Source organism: Elephantulus edwardii, unplaced genomic scaffold (genome assembly GCF_000299155.1).
Source record: "Elephantulus edwardii isolate Elephantulus edwardi_28Jun2011 unplaced genomic scaffold, EleEdw1.0 scaffold00016, whole genome shotgun sequence".
Taxonomy (NCBI): Eukaryota; Metazoa; Chordata; class Mammalia; order Macroscelidea; family Macroscelididae; genus Elephantulus; species Elephantulus edwardii.
Window position 1 is genome coordinate 22,753,514 of NW_006399766.1, and position 20,304 is coordinate 22,773,817.

Below are 20,304 nucleotides of genomic sequence, written 5' to 3' on the forward strand. Positions count from 1 at the left end.
GAAATCTTGCATTTCTTTGGCTTTATGGAAGAGATTCCTCTGCGATTTCTTGGAGTAAACTGTCAAGGTTTCATTTTACACTATGTGCCTGTAATGCCCCTTTAATTTTTTTTTTTTAAAGGGCAAGGTTTCTTCATTAAAAAAAAGTTAAGGATCTGTGCTGGATAATCTAGCTCTGCTGAAAGACAAGACATTTGAAAAACGGACTGTCTGATGTCCTTTGCAAACTTGGAAACCAGCAAAGAAAACTTTTTCAAGAATGGTAGCTATACATGTTTTTATTCAGGAACAGATTTCTCTTTGGGACCATTGTATACAGGCCTTGACAATGTTTACTGTTGTTGCTATGTGCCCTCAAGTGGACTACAACTCATGGCGACCCTAAGAACAACCCTGAACCTTGCCCTATCCTGAGCCAACTTCAGAGTATGCAAGTTTCTCACAATATTGTGCAAAGCTTAAGTTACAGGAAAGGTGAAACACCTTGCCAAATGTATAGTCAGCCTCCCCCTTCCTCTTTTGTTCTAGGCTTTCTGTCATTGTAGTTTCCACACAATGCACCCAATGTGAATTACGGTAATTTGTCAAGACCATGTTTCTATACTACACCTGCAACGGAACCTTTCTCTGGTACTTCATGTGGGCTACAGTAAGAGTATGGGAGCGCTGGTGGCCGATTGGCAAGAAGCTGTGCTGCAATCCCAAAGGCTCGCAGTTTGAATTCACTAGTTGCCCCACAAGAGAAGGCTGGGTGATCTCCTCCCACGCGATTAACTGCCTCTGAAAACTGGAGGTTCAGTTCTGACTCGATGATGGTACAACACAAAAAGAGACTATGGAGAAGCAAGAGCTATTTTTTTTTATACAAGTTTTGACGGTCATTCTACAAAAAGAAAGGGAGAAGGGACAAAAGAAGTATATGGTCCACGAAACAAGTGGTTTCCAGCACTGCCAATAAAGGTTTTTCCTCCTCGATCAACTTATTGATCAAATCAAATCGGCCAATTGATTAAACTCTGAATTAAACTCTCCTATTTGCATTATAGACAAGAGAAGAAAAGCAAAAGTATAATGCACTCTCCTTGCACATCATATTTGTATGAGTCCACTACGTTTCTGTAACATTTGTAAATGTTTTGCTAGGCACTTTCCCCAAACATTACCTATGATCTCTTTCACATAAGACCTAAGTGGATTCCCTCTCCATTAAATTGGATATAATGGGTTGAAACTACTGTGCAGGTTGGGGGTGAGGATGACCTTGGCAGTGGTCACTGATAAATGATAAAGAAAGTCTGTCCCCTACAGATTTTATTTTCTTTTTTAACTTTCAGAGCAAGGCAAAGTATTCTCAGTTCAGGCAGGTGTGGGCTGAACTACTGAGAACTGGGTGGTGAAACAGATGACTATTCATGCCCATTTCACCTTAAAATCTGATGAACCTACAATCTCTGGTGGAATTGGCTGCAACTGTGTAACTCTGTTTGGTACACATAAAAATGGCTGCAACAAACTCCTGTAAATTCACTGTAATTTTCCACTTGCTGCCAATGTGGTGTTAAAACAGTGGTTTTTAGTTCCTGTGATTCTGAATAATGTAGGCGCCTTTGCCAAAGCAGAGAAATGTTAAATAGTAATCATTTAAGAAGAAAAAAAAATACCACTTGGATAGCACACAGCGTAGCCTGGAGTGGGAGTACATGATTCCTGGCACCTCAGAATGAATTTTAAGTCATTAAGAGTCCATCCTGTGCTGAGTTGCTCCTCATCCAAATTTCCTTAGGAACAGCATTTTCTTAATTGAAATATGCTGGCACCCATTCCTTTTATGACACATCTCATACTACAATAAAACTCAATAATGTATGGGACAATAAACCCTATTTACAACATGCGACTTAACAGAGAAAAGTAATTTTCATTTCTCCTTCAACATAAAATTTACCCCTTTGTGCTCCTGATTTAACACTGCCATACTATAAGCTCATTTGCTCACTCATTCATTGTCAAAAAGTCTGAATCTACTCACAACCACAAATTTCACGGTAGGAGGGTGCCCAACAGTCTCCTGCAGGGGCCCCTGGTGAGTTCGAATTGCCAGAGAGGTGTGACCTCTGGATAAGCAGTACAACTCTCTACAGATGCCGCCACCAGAGCCTCCCCATAATATATACTGGATATTAGAAAACAACAAAAATGCATAATAAAACAAGTACTTCGTACCAAAATATAGCTTCTCTCAATAAAAACACAACAGAGTAAGACGGTACTCTTACTTATCTCTAAACCCCCAATCTCATGGCTGCCAAGTGGATTCTGACCCCTAGTAACCCTCCATCAGGTTTCTGAGGTTATAAATCTGTATGGAAAGTGACTGCCCATCTTTCCTCCACAGAATCACTGGTGGATTCAAAACACTGACCCTTCAACAGTCCAATACAGTAGGAATTACTCCACTAAGGCTCCTTCTTACTTACTCTCATCTTAAAATCAGCCTTTGCTGATGGCTGCAATTATGACCTGTTTCTCAACTGACTCCAGGTAAGTGACTAGATAAACACTTGGCTGAGAAAAGTTAAAGACCTAAGAGAACTCCAGGGCAGAGCAGACCTTCCCGTAGAGTTTCCAAAGGCTGAAAATCCTTACAGAAGAACTGTCACATCTTTCTGCCATGGAACACCTAGTGGGTTTGAACCGTTGAACTCTTGGTTGGCAGTTGAGTTGACAGAAACTGTCACTATATAGGCTGGCATAGTTTCTGAAGTATCTACTTCATCCATTCCAAGTGTTAGAAACTTAACACGTAGACACAGATCAATGGTTCTTAATTATGTCCATGCACTAATTATGTTATTGTTGTTGTTATGTGCCGTCATTTGCGACTCATAGCGACCCTATGTACAACAGCCCTAAACCATGCTCTATCCTGTGCAAATCGCATTGCCTCTGACACACCCATCCCAATTACCCCAGTCACTGAATCAATCCACCTCTTAGAGGGTCTTCCCCTCCTGCGCTGTCCCTCTACTCTACCCAGCATAACATAATGTCCCTCTCCAAGGACCTGTCCTTCCTTACAACATGTCCAAAGTATGTCAGATGAAGCCCCAGAATCCTTGCCTCCACGGAGTAGCCTGGTTTAACCCTCTCTAGGATGAATCTGTTTATTTTCCTGTCAGGCATTCGGAACTATTCCTCCAGCACCACAGCTCAAAGGCGTCAATTCTCCTTCTATCCTCCCTAGTCATTGTCCAGCTCTCTGATGCATAAGAAGTGATTGCAAAGACCATGGCCTGTATCAGGCGCACCTTAGTCTCCAGAGAGACACCGTTGCTCTCACTATGAGAGAGGGAAAAAACCAATGCCTGAGATTTTTATTTAATATTTAACTTATCTGGAGGCACCCAAAGTGATGATTTTCAATTGCAGCCATGGCTAGGCCTTACTGCCACACATACTTTTCTGAATTGGTGACATCCTACTTATTTTTGGTGTAGAATGTGATCCCTAAATCTATGCTGCTGTGTACTGTTAAGCAGGAACGAACCCATAGCTGACCCTCTGGTAGGTTTTCAGAGGCAGTTAACTGAATGAGAGGAGACTGCCCATCCCTCTCCCACAGATCAAGTGGTGGATTTGACCTGCACATGCCTTCAGGATTGCAGTGTAGCTTCCTACCATTAGGACACCAGGGCTCCTTAAACCTGTACTTTTTTCTTTTTAAGTAATTAAAACCACTTAAAATAACATACTTTTCAGTGGGTGAAAATGGAAATAACTCTCAAGTAGTACAAGCTCCGACCATTTCAAGTTGCTCACAAGATTTTCCTCCAATGCTTCTTTTTTACATGTGATAGCTTTCATCAGTTATTCAAATGATAATTTTTTTTAAAAAAAGTATAGACCCTGACATGATGCAGAGTAACATAGGTTATTAGCTAATTAATCACTGAGGTCAATCTAAGCAATTTTGTTTTTTTTGGTTATCAAACTATTCATGTTTCTGTAGCAAATAAAAACACCTTCTCAAAAATAAGCAAAATATCCTCATAAAAAAAAAAACCCTCAAGCCTTGGCAATGATTTAAAAACTGTTCTCCACACCCCAGTCCCATAGCTCTGTTTTCCTGTGAGGCACTAGTATTTCTGACCCGCACAATCTGTTTTAATAGTACCAAAGGAATTCAAAATTGAAAGAGCATTTCATCACATTTTCCGACATGTCTTTAAATGCTCCCCAATGTCAGCATTTCTTTATCAGGGTTGAGGGTGATGAAGGAGAGGGTGGCAAAGGACCATTTCCAGTGTATTAAGCTTCATGGCTAAAATCACTAGAACGTATTCAGAGGTCAAAATGTTGAGGCTTCAAGCCTATTCCTTTATAACAAGCCAAGAATAATCATCTTGATGTGTAATTTACAGTCATAACTGAAACGATACTCAAAATCGTACTGTTGAGATTTTGCTTTTACTGCATCTTCTTAAGCGATTAAGCTGTCTTTGCTTTGTCAGGGCAAGTGAAACTGGGGTGTTTTTTTGTCTTCTTGCCTTTAAAGCTTCTTTATGGCACATTAACAGACATTCTCAAACAAACAACCAAAAGAAACTGAGATACAAAGTTCATCCCTAGATACAAAAACTGCCTATAATCAAGCTTTACCCAATGGCAGCACATTGAGTTGAAAAGAAACTGCTATTGGAAATTGCTCTTTAGTTGCACCCAACCACCTAAATCAGCAAGCACAATGCTTTAGGAAAAAGTAATGACTGTGAGAACTCTGACAAAAACTACCTGCTTTGGCAGTTCTGAGTTAATTTCACTACCAAGTATGTTCGACTTCACAGTGTACAGTTTTCTACTAGGGACAATTCGGAGCATTTCAAATCTTCTTTCCTCTTACTTATCATGCCCTCACCCCCAAGGACTGACCCAAGCCAAACCAACTGTCAGGTGCATTCCAAGTCTTAGCAACGTTAGAGGGCTGAGTGGGTTTCTAAAGTGGCAAATCTTTACAGAAACAGATTGCCACATCTTTCTCTTGGGGAATGACTGGTGGATTCCAGTCACCAACACTGTGGTGACCTGGAGTGCACTTTAATCACTGCACTACTAGGGCTCCTCCACGGGGCCTCAGAGCCAAGAAATGTGGCTCTTATGATGAACTACAACCTTCTTACAGGATAGCTAGCAGAGCTGATAGAGCAAAACTACTGTGAGCATTTAACTATTCCAACTTTCAATAGGAATCTTAATGATTCAGGGGTTCTTCCATTTATAGAGAGTAACAGCTAAAGAGTTCAGTTCCCAGGCTCTGTCCTAACCTAGAGCTCAAGCATGTAGGGACAAACTTCATCAGGTCAGAGAAGTTCCTGTTCACTTTCACTACTGATACCTACACACCACTTTTTATTTCAAGCACCGAGGCACTGAAATAACTTCTAAAGCTAGGAACAACAGTTGAGGCTGACTGACAACCTAGCAAGTCTATATACCGGCCCCCAGGAAATAGATAAAAATACCCAGGCAAATAAAAAGAACAAGTATAAAAAATTCCCCAGGAACTCAAAAGGCCAGCCTGGCTGAACAGAGAGCAAATAAAGCCTAATCCCAAACCACAAGGGCAGTTGATGAAGATGAGAGTGCTGGCATAGGCCCTGTCACCAGACATCTCCTAACAACGGCGGCTAACTGGAAGACAAAGTCCCTGAGATTAACAAGCAACTTGTATCAATCCCTGAAATCCTGGGAAAGACTTCCATAAATAGGTGGAAAAAAGAGCCCTTTGTGTATACTACATATATACTGTGGCTTCATGTATATTTACTTCCAAGGGAGGTAGCAAAGAAAACATTGGAGAAGGCTGGCTCCATTCTGCAAGACTTCCAAAAGCACTCTGGTGGCTTGACCTTCATTATGGCACTGTTTTAAGACTCTTGTTTCTTGTGACTTGTCTTTGTAGCTTTTATGTTTGAAAGGTATGCATGTTTTCAAACATCAGTAGTGGGTAGAACAGTATGTTCCAATCTTGGCTAGTTCTTTTCTAACAAAGGGACCATGATAAGAAATGAGGGCTACAATTTTGGATGGAAGTCAATTGCAGCTTTGTTTTTAGTAGGCAGGTAAAATAGGTGGAGAGAAAATTTACTTGCTCACTAAGATACACTGAAATTCCTCCCCTCCCAAGGCACCAAAGGGAATTATTGTAGTAATGTACCTAAATAACTATTCCAAAAGAAGGCAATACGCCCACCCTCTGTGGTTTGGGACTGGGATTTATTCTGTTCTCTTGAGGTCTGGGGAAATTGCTTTCTATTTGTATATTTTTAATCTATTTCCAGAGGGCCTGTATGAATGAAATAATGAGTATATGGTCTCCACTGAGAAGTTCCCGGGGGTATGAAAAGTTTCCTCACTATTTAGAGATTTCACAGGTAAGAAAGTTGTATCTCAGCACCAAGCAGTACAACACTTAACAATGGCAAGGAAAAGAATAAGTGTGTGTGTGTGTGGTGGGGGGCATGCCCTTACCAATATCATTAACTTGGAAAAAAAATTGTTCAAAAATTACTTTCTAGGTCACCAGAGAAGAATTTTATGTCAGTATAAGGAGAGATAAGAAATATTAGCTAGAGCAGAAAATATATTGCCAAAGAGGTGCCTGGTGGCCTGAACAGGGTTTTTATTTTCCATCTTAGTGATAGCATTATTGTTATAAAAGTGATAATACATTTCCTATAACGGGTTGGCAGTTCAAATATATGCTAAAGCATGACCAGTAAAGCCAATGAATATGTTTCCAGGGAAAATTTTAAGTACATACAGCATGTGAAGAAGTTGAGGGGAAATGCCCAACTTGTAAATGTAATTCTTTGAATAGCATATATAAGCTTTGCCTTTTTTAAATTGAGATTGTAATGAAAGTTTATAGACTTTGGATTTCCATTCATTAATTGCTGCATATTTTCTTCCTTGCCCACCCCTTTCCCCCAGTTGGTTTTTCTCTTTGAGAAGCAAAAAAAGACTCCAAAAGCCCCTTTCATTATTATACAATCCAGTCCACTCCACCACGAAGCTCTAATTCTGGACTCTTGTCATGCCAATAATACCTAATCATATATACCTTTCAAACAGTTCTTCCCCTCATCTGCTTCAATGCAGTATCCATTGTTTATCCCCTTTTTTCTTAGTTTCCCCCAACCCTGATGTCACTCCTGTTTTACAAAAATGGCATTATGCAATATTTGTCTCTTTGTGACTGAGATCTTTCAGCATAATGGGCATAATGTCCCCCAGGGTCACCCATTTTGTATAGTATTTCATGAGTTCCCTGTTTTTCAATGCAGCGTAGTATTTCATTATGTGAATATACCACAGCTTCTCTATCCATTCATATGTTGATGGGCACTCCGGTTGTTTCCAACTCTTTGCTATTGTAAACAAAGCCGCAATAAACATGGGTGTGCATATATCTGCTTGGGTGGTGGTTATGCTTTCTTTAGGGTGTATTCCCCGTAGTGGAATTGCTGGGTCAAATGGTATTTCTATCTCCAACGTTTTGAGAAGGCACCATACTGCATTTTACACTCCCACCAACAGTGAATAAGTGTTCCAGTTTCTCAACAACCTTGCCAGGATTTGTTGTTTGCTGTTCTGTTGAATATTGCTATTCTTCCTGGAGTGAGATGATATTTCATAGTTGTTTTGATTTGTATCTCTCTTAGAGCTAAGGATTTTGAACATTTCTTCATTTGTTTGTTCACCATCTGAATGTCTTTTCTTGTGAAGTGTGTGTTCATATACTGTGCCCGTTTTTTCAATTGGGTGGCTTACCTTTATCTTGTTGTGGTGCTCGAGTATTCTATAAATTTTAGATGTAAGTTCCTTATCAGACATGCCATTGTTATTGTTGTTGATTGCCTTCGAGTCGAACAGAACTCATAGCAACCCTATGAACAAAAGGCCAGGGTCATGTAATTTAGTAAGTGGATGCCACTCCTGCTTCCAAACCTGTCATAGGATGTTATTATTTTTATATGTCACTGAGTCACTTGTGATGTACAGCAACTCTATATACAGCAGCTCTGAACCCTTCTCTGTCCTGAGCCAGTCTCACTAACTCCAACACACCAACCCCCATCACCCCAGTTACTGGATAAATCCATCTCATCCTGGATTGCCCTATTCTGCGCTGTCCGTCCACCCTTCTGAGGATGATGTCCTTCTCCAAGGACTGATCTCTCCTGGCTACTTGTCCAAAGTGTGTGAGGTGAAGCTTCAGAATCCTAGCCTCCAAGGAAACACTTGGCTTCATCCCCTGTAACACAGACCTATTTGTTTTCTTGGCAGTCCATGGTAAGGCCAAGACTCTTCTCCAGCACCAAAACTCAAAGGTATCTATTCTTCTCTCATCCATAGTGATTGAACAACTCTCTGAAGCATAACAAGTAATTGAGAAGACCATGGCCTGGATTAAGAGCAATTTTGTATCTAGGCTGAGGTTGTTGCTCTTCAGTCCATGACATGTCATTGTTGTTGTGTTGTTGTTATGTGCCGTCGAGTTGCTTGCGACTCATAGCGACCCTATGTACAACAGCCCTAAACTCTGCTCTGTCCTGTGCCAATCATACTGTCTCCGACACGTCCATCCCAATTACCCCAGTCATTCAATCAATCCACCTCATAGAGGGCCTTCCCCTCCTGCGCTGTCCCTCCATCATACCAAGCATGATGTCTCTCTCCAAGGACCCGTCCCTTCCTACAACATGTCCAAAGTATGTTAGGCAGAGCCTCAGAATCCTTGTCTCCAAGGAACTGCCCAGTTTAACCCTTTCCAGGATGAATCTGTTTGTTCTCTTTCCCAGTTTGTGGCTTCCATTTTTACAATGTCAGAGAAGGTTTTGGATGTGCATAGGGATTTGATTCTTAGAAGGTCCCATTCATCTATTTTATCTTCTCTTGGTTTTAGGTTTTTTAGGATGCTTGGAAGAGTGTTAATGTTGAGAATTAGGGCTTCTAGAGTTATTCCAAGCTTTTCTCTAATGAAGTTCATAGTCCTTGATTTTAGTCCTAGGTCCATGATCCACTTTGAGTTGTTTTTTGTGTATGGAGTGAGGTGTGGATCTGGCTTGAGTTTTCTGTAGACAGTTTGCCAATTTTGCCAACACCATTTGTTAGAAAGGCTGTCGTTTCCCCACTTAACTCATCTAATCTCCTTGTCAAAAGTCATTTGAGCATAGGTCGATGGGCTGATTTCTGGATTCTCAATTCTATTCCATTGATCTATATGTGTCTGTCACTGTACCAGTACTACGCTGAATTGACCACCACAGCAGTGTAGTAGGATTTGAAACCAGGGACTGATATGCCTCCTACCTTGTTTCACTTTTTAAGGAGTGCTTTCCTTATTTAGGGCTTCTTTCCATTGCAAATGAAATTGGAGATTGTCTTTTTAATCTCATTGAAAAATGGGATTGGTATTTGTAGTGGGATTGCACTGAATGTGTAAATTGCCTTTGCTAGTATTGTCATTTACACAATATTGAGTCTTCCTATCCAAGAGCAAGTTATATTCTTCCATTTCTCCATGTCTCTTGTTGCTTCTTGTAGTAATGTTTTGTAATTTTCTTTGAATAGATCTTGTGTGCTTCTTAGATGCACGCCCAAGAATTTTATCTTGTGATTAGCTATTACGATGGGTATTATTTTTCTTAGCTCCAGTTCTGTATTCTCTTTGTCACTGTAGAGAAATCCAATTTATTTTTGTATGTTGATCTTGTATCTTGCTACTTTGTTGAATTGGTCAACAATGGCCAGTAGTGTTCTTGCTGAGTCTTTAAGGTTTTCTAAGTATACTATCATTATCTTCATATAGAGATAATTTTATCTCCTCTTTGCCAATTTGGATACGTCTTATATCCTTCTTCTCTCTCAATGCTATTGCTAAGATTTCCAATACAATATTGAATAGGAGAGGTGATACTGGGCATCGTTGCCTAGTTCCTGTTCTCAAAGGGAATGCCTTTAGTCTCTCTCCTTTGAGAACAATGTTGGCTCTCTTTGTGTATATGCTTTTTACTATGTCAAGGAAATTCCCCTCTAATCCTATTTTGTTGAGTGTTTTAATCAGGATAGGGTGCTGGATTTTATCAAAGGTGTTTTCTGCATCAATTTATAGGATCATGTGGTTCTTGTTCTTTGTTCATGTGATGAATTACACTGTTGAACCATCTTTGCATATCTGTTATGAATCCCACTTGATCACGGTGAAATTTTTTTTTTTTAATGGATCACTGGATTCTATTGTCCAGGATTTTATTCAGGATTTTTGCATCTATGTTCATGAGAGTTATTGGACTATAGTTTTCTTTTTGGTGGTGTCTTTACCTGGCTTTGGTATCAAGGATATGTTTGCTTCATAGAAGGAGACTGGGAGAATTCCATCTTTTTCTAATTTCTGAAATAGTTTATGTAGAATTGGTGACAGTTCTCTGAATATTTGATAAGATTCACTTGTAAAACCATCTGGTCTGGGGCTTTTTTTTTTTTTTGGCTGGAGGTTTTTTTATTACCTTTTTAATTTCTTATTCTGTAATGGGTTTGTTCAGGTGTTCAATTTCAGCTTGTGTCAGTTTAGGTAAGTTGTGAATTTCTAAGTATTTGTCTATTTCCTCTAGGTTTTCATATTTGTTTGAGTATAGTTTTTCATAATATCACATTGTTAGCCTTTATATTTCAGTTGTTTCTGTTGTGACATTGCCCATTTCATCTTTTACTCCTGTTTTTTGTGTCTTTTCCTTATTTTCCTATGTTAGTTTTGCTAGTGGTGTGTCGATTTTATTGACCTTGTCAAAGAAACAACTCCTAGTTTTGTTGATGGTTTCAATGATTTTTCTGTTTTCCAATTCATTTGCTTCCCCCCCTTTTTTTATAATTACAGTTTGTTTTTAGACGGTGTTGGGTTGTCTGGCTGTTTTTCAATTTGTTGGAGATGCTGGGTTAGAGAGTCAATGGTAATTTTTTCCTGCCTTTTGATGTGTTGCCTTATAGCTATCAATTGACCTCTGATTACGGATTTGGCTGCTTCCCAGAGGTTTTGGTAAGTCGTGTTTTCATGGTCATTTTTTAAATTATTTTTTTTTATTTTTGTGTGAGTGTACTGTCAAATCAGATCTGACTGGTACAGGAGGAGATTGTCCCTCCTTCCCCGGCAGAGCATCTGGTGGATTCGAACTGTGCGCCTCTGGGATTGTAGTTGCAGCCCCTTACCACTAGGCCACCAGAGCTCCCCTCATGGTCATTTATTTCAAGAAGTGTTTTAATTTCCTTTTTTATTTCTTCCAGTGCCCACTCATGTTCAAGCAAGGTGTTGTTCAGCTTCAAAATATGAGTCTCTTTTCTCCTTGATCCTCCTGTTATTAATTTCTAATTTTGTAGCCATCTGTGTTCAATCTCTTCATATTTGTTGTCTGAGAAGATGCTTTGTATTATTTCTATGTTATTTATTGATGCTTGCCTTGTGACCTAAAATGTGATCTATTCTCTAGAACGTTTCATGCACTTTGGAGAAGAAGGTGTACTGTGCTTTTCTGGGGTGCATTAGCCTATAAATATCTATGAGATCAAGTTGGTTTATTGTGTGGTTTAACTCTTCAGCATCTTTTTTGAGTTTCTTTCTGGTAGGTCTATCTTTTGAGAGTGGTGTATTGTAGCCTTCAACTACTACAGTCGTGTTGTCTATTTCCTTTTTCAGTTTTCTTAAGGTTTGATTTATATATATATATATTTTTTCAGCTCTATCATTTGGTGCATAGATATTATTATTATTATGCCCTCTTGTTCTACTGCCCCTTTAAGCATTACATAGTGGCTTTCCTTGTCCTTTGTGATGGTTTTTGCATTGAAATTTATTTTATCAGAGTTTAATATCGCTTCTCCTGGTTTGTTTTTTTTTTCTGGTTGCCATTTGCTTGGTATTTTCCCCAACCTTTTATTTTTAGTCTTTCTTTGTCTTCACTTATCAGGTATGTCTCTTGTAGACAGCATATTGATGAATTTTGTATTTTCATCCAATCTACTACTCTTTTTTTCTTCAGTGGTGCATATAAACCATTCACATTCAGTGTGATTAATGAGAGGCAAGTTTTTATTGCTATCATTGTGTTCTTTTTGGTGTAGTTGCAAATTACTTTGGTCCATGTGGCTATATGTGGCACCTGTGTAAGAAGGACATTTCTCAGTGTTTCTTGAAAGGCTGGTCTTGTTTTACAAACTCCCTTAGGCTCTGTTTTTCTGTGAATATCTTGATCTCTCCTTCATATTTAATGGACAGTTTTTCTGGGTACAGTAGACTTGGTTGACAGTTGTGTTCTTGTTCACATAGTTTTTGCTGAGAAATCAGCACTTAATCTTATCTCCTTTCCCTTATAGGTTACTCTTTGTTTCTCCCTAGCTGCTTTCGGAATTCTCTCCTTATCTTTGGTTCTAGTAAATCTATGATAGGCCTTGGAGTTTTTCTTCTGGGGTCTATTCTATATGGGGTTTGCTCAGCTTCTTGAATATATATTCTCTCATTCTTCATTATGTTTGGGAAGTTTTCCTCTAGTAAGACTTCCACAACTTTTTCAGTGCCTTTACTGGCTTCTTCCTGTTCTGGGATTCCAATGATGTGCATGTTATTTCTCTTGAAGGTGTCCAACATTATTCTTAGATTTTCTTTTTCCTTTCTTTTTGACTCTGCTTTTTCATCTAGCAGATCAGTGGTGACAATTCTATCTTCTATTTCATTGATTCTGTATTCCATCTCTTCAACTCTTTTCATGTGTCCCTCCATCATGTTGACAGCATCTGAGACATTGGGCTTCATATTTTGGATCATGATTTCTTGTTTTTCTAGAGCCTCTAGTGCCTCCTTTGTTTTATCTGCATTGTTTTGATTGTTTTTTTAAAGCTCTGCCTGGTTTTTGTTTGCAGTGTCTTATAATTCTTCAAGTTTGTCTTTCACCCACTGAAAATATTCAGTCATTTTCTGCATCAGCAAGTTCCATCAGATTTTCTGGCTTCAGAAAATCCATTGATACTGTGTCATTTTTTTTTGGGGGGGTGTCACACCTTGCTTTGTGCTTGTGTAGGGTGTGAGGTAGACTGCTTCTTATGTGATCTGGCTGTGGTAGAGTTTTTCATGCCTCAAGTGATGATAGGTACTTTATCTGAAGTAACTGCTACAGAATAGGGTGTGGCAGCTTTGCTGCCTGTGTTTCCCTATGGACTTCTGAACCAAGGGAAATTTCAATTCAGGGCCTGTGAAAGTGGCCTCTTCTTTAGGATAATTGTTGCAGCTAAGCCAGACCAAGGCTCTCATGTGCCAGCATACACCAGGCAGGTGTGTGGGCAGACACTCATCTGGTGGGCACTTGTGGGTACCTCACTCAGATTGTAGCTGTCCGGGTAGATATGTGTGTGGACCTCAGTCTGATTATAGCTGTCTAGTTCGTGCTAAGCAGGGCTAGCTGTCCAGGTGAGTATGCATGGGGACCTCACTCAGATTGCAGCTGTCTGGCTCACACCCTGCAGGGCTCACGGTCTGGATTTCTTTTTTTTTTTTTTTTCAAAGACATTTATTCAGCGTCATGATCACACTATTACATTTAGCAATCAACAGTATGGGTAAAAAAGAAAAATTACTTTAAAACCCTTTTGTTTTCAGAATGCTTTACACTTTCCATAGAACAGAAATTAAAACAACCTGTTTTACAAATATTCACAAATACAGTTTTTGACGGTTTTTTTTTTTGCCCATACACTTGAGGGCTGTCTGAAACATGTCTTCCTTGTAGCAGTAAGGTTCTGTCACCACCATGCCTGGCTGAGTTCACAAATCTTTTGTGACCTGTAGCTTCCCTGTCACTTCTCTGACTCTCCTCTCCTGCTAAGCTTTATTTCCTGGCAGTTATTAAAAACTGTCTGTCACTTCCATAGCTACTGCTGCTGCTGCTTGAACCACCAGAGCCACCTTGGTTTCATGTTTTGGTAAAATATTGATCTCCACCACCATAAGGGCTCCAAAGCTTCCTCTCTTCATGGGTCCAAAATTTAAAGATTATTGTAAATGCCAAAATCATTGTTACTTCCACCACCTCCAAAGTTGTTTCCATCATTACCAAATCCATTATAAACATTTCCACAGCCTTCATATCCTCCATCACCATGGCTGCCACCAAGCTATCTTGTCCACTGAAGTTTCCTCTTCCACTAAAACCATCTTCATGGCCACTACCAAAGTTTCCAGAACCACCTAGACCTCTTGGGCTGGAATAGGCACTGACCATCTCTTGCTCTGACAGGGCTTTCCTCTCTTCACAGTTGTGACCATTCACAGTATAGCATTTCTGAATAAAGATTTTATCTATAGAATCATAGACAGCAAAAGTTACAAAAGCAAAGCTCCTCTTATTGCCACTGCTTTAGTCAGTCATGATTTCACTTCAATTATCTCATACTGCTCAACATAATCTCATAAGTGATGTTCTTCAGTATCTTCTTTAATTCCATCATCAAAGATCTTTTTCACAGTTAAGTGGCAACCTGGTCTTGCAAAATCTTCTCTCGAGACAGCCTGCTTAGGTTCCACAACCTTCCATTCTCACCTTGTGAGGCCTGGCATTCATGGCTGCATCCACCTCTTCCACAATTGAGTATGTGACATTTCCAAAGCCTCTGAAACGCTTGGTGTTTGAATCTCTCATTACCACACAGTCTGTGAGCATCCCCCAGTGCACAAAATGGCTCCTCAGACTTACATCTGTCATTTCAAAGCTCAACTTTCCGATGAATAGTTTTCTCAGTTGTTCAGGCTCTTTAGGAGTCTCTGACTTCGACATGGCAGTGGTGGGAATAAACACTGTAGCAATGCTTCCCTGGCAGCATTCTCGCCAGAAAGGCTGCTTTTCCTTTTTTAACTACTCCAACTAAAGAGGCAGGTAAAAAGCTAATTTCTCTTGCGGAGCATAGTCTAAATGAATAACCAAAGACAGTCAAGCTTCCAGGAAGGCCGAGTCCTGACTCTTCACTGAAGTTTCAAGCCTTTAAGTCTGCCCTGATAACGTGACTTGCTTCTGTGCTCAGACAGCTTAAGGAGAAATTCTGCTCTTGAAATAAAAGATGACTGCGAAATATATATACTTATGTTTCCTTCACTGTGAAGTCGGGGAGAAGTCACTTACGTAGCGGAGCCTCAACTTCCCTATCACTACAATAAGGTCACCTAACTTAAGAGACTCTTTGCAGCCAGCTCTGCTATTGTTGTTATGTACCTTCACGTGGGACAGACGCATAACTGACCCTCCAGGCAGTTTTCAGAGTCAGTAAATCACACGAGAGGAGATTGCCCAGCTTTCTCCTGCTGAACAGGGAGATTCCAACTGTGTACCTTCAGATGGCATTGCAGCTCCTTGGGGTCTTTGTAGCTTCCAAGCTCTGGGTTTGCACCCCAGAGATCACCACAAAGTATCCTAAAGTTTCTTCACGTGAAAAAGATGTTGTTTGTAGATGCTAACCAACGAAGGAACCAATATTACAACTACAGGAACCAAGCCATTACAGAACTAGGCAATGTCCTCAATGAGATCCACAGGTACATATTTTATTTTAATCAATCAGGGAACTATCTGTCTCCACTGAGATGTAAGTAATTCTGACCAGTTTTGGACAACACTGGTCCAAAGGGGCCAAATAGGCTCAGGCCTACTAATTAGAGAGAGCTCAGTGTTGGCAAAACTAAAATTAACCACCCACCCAACCAATCAACCAACCAACCAACCAACCAAACAAACAAAAAAGGTACCTCAAACTCACTGCCAGCCAGTCAGAACAAACTCATAGCTGGCCCTCCAGCAGGTTTGCAGAGGTTGTAAACAGCATGGGAAGAGACTGTCTACTTTCTCCCAAGAAGGTTGTTGCTGTTTTTAGGTGCTACAGAGCTGACTAAGATTCAAAGTGACCCTATGGACATTGGCTCTGCTCTTTGCCCTATCCTATGCCATCCTCATAATTTCTGATACACTTGAGCTCATTGTTGCAGTCACGGTGTCAATTAATCTCACTGAAGGTCTTTGCATATTTCACTGACCTTTCCAAGCATAATGTTCTTCTCCAAGGACCAACTGCTCCTAACAACAAGCCCAGAATATGTGAAGTGAAGCTTCATGCTTTACCACTCTTGCCTCTAAGGAGCATCCTAACTTCACTTTCTCTAAGAATTTGTTTGTTTGTTTTGGCTGTCTATGGGACATTCAATACTCCAACACTACAACTCAAAGGCATTGAATCTTGTTCTGTCATCCTTACTCAGCTCTCAAATGCATAGCAAGTGACTGAAAAGGCACTGGCTTCAATCAGGTGCACATTAGTCTTCATACTGACATTACTGTTCCACAGCATTTTGGAGAGGTCATTGACAACAGACTTGCCCAATGTAACTCCAGGAACCAGTCTCCTGACTGACTGTTAGTATCAAGGATCAATGTGGATCCAAGTAAATGGAATCATTGGCAACTTCAACCTTTTCTCCATTTATTATAGTAGCATTGTCCAAAACCTTTTCTATAGAGTATGATGTTATTTCATCTTCTTTGGAGAAAAAATTGCGTAGAGCCTACTGATGGGGATGGGGGGAAAAAGATGTTTGTAATATTTCATTCTACTTGAATCGACAATTAATATTCACAGAAGCAGTAGGCAAAAAATAAAATTTAAAAAAATCAAACAATATATTGCATTGGGCCAATCTGCTGAAAAACAAAACAAAACACCTCTTTAAAATGTTACAAAATCAAAAAGACCATTTTGATGACTAAGATGAACTGATCAAAGCCAAGGACATCTTACTTACCTCATATGCACATGAAAGCTAGACAATTAAAAAGGAATACAGAAGAATTGCTTTGAACTGTAATGTTTACAACCTGAACTGGATGAACAGATCAGTCTTAGAAAAAATAGAATTTGAATGCTCCTCAGAGCATGGAGGATGAGACTTAGTCCTGCTTACACAGGACATCATTCACTAGAAAAGGATGCCACAGTTGTAAAGAGTCAGCAAAGCAGAGGCAAATCTTCAATGAGATGGAGTGATGGAATAGTTCTAACAATAGATTCACACATACCAACAATCATGCATATGGCACTCAAGGCCAGGAGATGTTTCATCCCTCTGGACTGACATCATGTTAACTAAGAACAATTGATAGGGAAAACAGAGTATATTCGCAATTGCTAAATCTGCCTAGGATTCACGAGCATGAAGTGAAAGAATTATTTCATTTGAGACTATCTCTCCCTGTAAGCCAAGACTAGAAAAATGTAACTTTTAAGGGTAGGCCAGAATCCTAGGTTAATATTTTAATCTCCTAAAGCTTAATTATGAGAGGTAAAACCCAAGAATATTTCTCCTTTAGTCTCATTCTTCTATTAACTATGTGTATCTTTGGGAAGTTGTCATCTTGGTTTCTTCATACGTAACTTGTTGAAGGCTCCACTAAATGATCCCTACATTTCTCAACTGCTCCAATATTCTCTAAAATGCTGAGGAATTAGGGTAAAGTTTAGCAATAAAATAAGAAATATGGTTTTGAACATTGCATCATTTGAAGCCTGTTACGGTCAGGACCTGACGACCCCTGCTCCCCAATGTGAAGAAGAGAGTTTCTTTTTTAGGGTAAAGAATAATTTACAAATATGTAAGAACAGAATACATTTGTATAAAACTTATTCCTGGGCTTCAAAGCAGAAACATACTCACTGCCAAGGAGTCCTTTTTGATCTTTAACAATCAACCCCTTGGGTTTCCAGGCTGTAAACTGTAAAGGGAGAAGATGGCTCCTCCTTCTCCCACAGAGTTGCCAGTATTTGAATTGCAGGAAACGTTTCTGGTTGGGTTTTGCTGTTTTTATTTTCTTTTTTTTTTATTTTAGGAAGCATTTTTTTTTATGCAAGCGATAAAGACCAAGGAACAGCAAGTGCTAATGTAATTTTATTATTCAAGTAAAAATTGACTAGATTAAATCCAAAGTGCTAATTTTGAAACTCTATAAGGTAAACTGACTCAGGTTTTAGGGATGTCTGTTTAAAGCTCCACAGAGACAATTTATGTATGGAAAAATAAATGTCTTCTCAAATGTGTCTGTCACCCTAGGAAAAAGTTTCTTCCTCTGATGAAACATAATGTTATCTATGTTCCTACCCTGAGGTGTAAATGACTTCAAGTTAAATCTACTTAGAGTTAACCACCACAAAGAGGGCTATTTTAAAATTATTCACTTAGAATCACAAACTCTTGCACAAAGGCAATACATATACAAACACACCACACATACACAGAGAAAGATACCCGAATCCACTTGAAAGATTTTGAGTGGCTACATTCAAACCTACTTCTCAGAAACAAGCACCACTCATACTAAAAGCCATACCTCCCCCAAACAAACAATTTCCACAAAACAACTAAAAGTGTTCTTCAAAAGTTCAGTTTTTTTCCAAGTAGATATAATACACAAAATAATTTGACTTTCTTTTCACATATATGGCTCGGAATAACAATGAGACATTTCTAAAACAACACAGGAGGTATATCCAGAACGGGTATAAGAATTTAAAGCCTAGATTATAAATATCTGCCAAGCTTTGAACAAGGAAAAAAAGCTTTCAGTTAAATCATAAAACACCACAGTAGTTGCAGGCTTTTGGAGAGCAATGGTTAGTCATGACCAGCACTCAATAACTAAAAGTTCTGAAAGATTCCATTCTCCTGATTGTAATGCATCCCACTGCACTTCACAATATTATGGAAGGTGCATATATCCAAATGTATTATACAGTTCCAAATCTATTCTTACTCAACTTGTGTAAATTCAGATATCAGGCACTGACAAACAAAATCATCCCAACATTAATAGGCAGAACCCAATATAATATAGATGGCTTAGTGGCAAGAAGCTGTGCTGCAATCCTGAAGGCATAAAGTTCGAGACAATCAGCTGCTCCATGGGGGTTAAATGATGGGCAGTCTCCTCCTGAGTGATTAACTGCCTCTGAAAACTTGCTGGAGATCAGCTGTGGGTCAGTTCTCATTCTAAGGTATACAACAACAATAACATGCAAAGGCTTTAAAGTACATCTGACCTTTTACCATTAGGATTGTGAGCCAATAAATGGTGGTCTGGATGGGCAGGCAGTCAGTATAAGGCTCTACAGTCAAAATACTGGGGTAGCTAAGTTGTCCTGTTTGCTTTCCAGCTTGGCTGTCTTCTAACTGTTACAGGCTCTGTCCCAAGTTCAAGGCCCACTGGCAGAGACAATTCCTCGTTCCTGGGCAGGCACAATTAAGAGGGGTGTGTGTAGTGAAAGGAGAAGACAGGAAGTAGCAAGACAAAAGCAAAATTACTTGTGATGAAAATGGCAGCAATAAAATCTGGCCTGTCAATAAACACATAATGTAAATAGATTCAGTCACTGATTAAAAGAAAGAGAATAGCGGAAGTGATAAAAAAAACAAAACAAAAAACCCAAATAACAAAGCCCATCAATATGTTGCCTACAAGAGACACATCTAAGGAATGGAGGGTAAAGACGAAAAGTCAAAAGTTGGGGAAAAACATCTACCAAGCAAATGGCATCCACAAAAAAGCTGGAGTGGCATAAAAACCCACCCAAGTAGAAGCTAAATAACACTCTGCTTGAACACTAGTGGGTAATAGGAGAAATAAAAAGTGAAATTAAAAAAATCTCCAAAATAAATTAAAATATAACATATCAAACCCTCTAGGATACAGAGAAAGCAGTCCTTATGGGGCAGTTCATAGCAAAATAAGCAAACATAAAACAAAGAAGAAAAGAGCAATATTAACAACTTAACGTTCCCATCAAAAAAGAAAAAGAACAACAACCTAACTCCACAGACTCTAGAAGAAAGGTAACTATAAGGAAATCAATGAGGTAGAAAACAGAAAACCAACTGAAACCATCAACAAGACCAGGGACAGGTTCTTTGAAATGGTTAATAAAATAGACAAACTTAACAAAAGAAAAGAAAGAGAAAACACAGATAATTTGAATAAGAAATTAAAGATGACATAACAATAAAACTAGTTGAAACTACATTTGCAAAGGAAAGAGACCCCGAATAAGCAAAGCACTTCTGAGAAATAAAAATGAAGTGGGAGGCATAGCATTCCCTGACCTCAAAACCTACTACACAGCAGTAAGTAACCCAAACAGAATGGTACTGGTCCAATAATAGGCACACAGATCAAT

At 39.3% G+C, this 20,304-nt stretch overlaps 1 protein-coding gene across 1 annotated transcript in view; it reads right to left on the reverse strand.

The window, feature by feature from the left end:
• The window catches only part of ATP11C (ATPase, class VI, type 11C), a 106,476-nt gene extending 91,600 nt beyond the window's left edge, over window positions 1-14,876 (reverse strand). Inside the window, 5 exon segments of the mRNA XM_006881898.1 lie at window positions 13,850-14,056; window positions 14,059-14,094; window positions 14,097-14,133; window positions 14,552-14,638; window positions 14,640-14,876. Of these exon segments, the coding sequence (XP_006881960.1) occupies window positions 13,850-14,056; window positions 14,059-14,094; window positions 14,097-14,133; window positions 14,552-14,638; window positions 14,640-14,876 (604 nt within the window).
• Window positions 14,877-20,304: the final 5,428 nt, after the last annotated feature.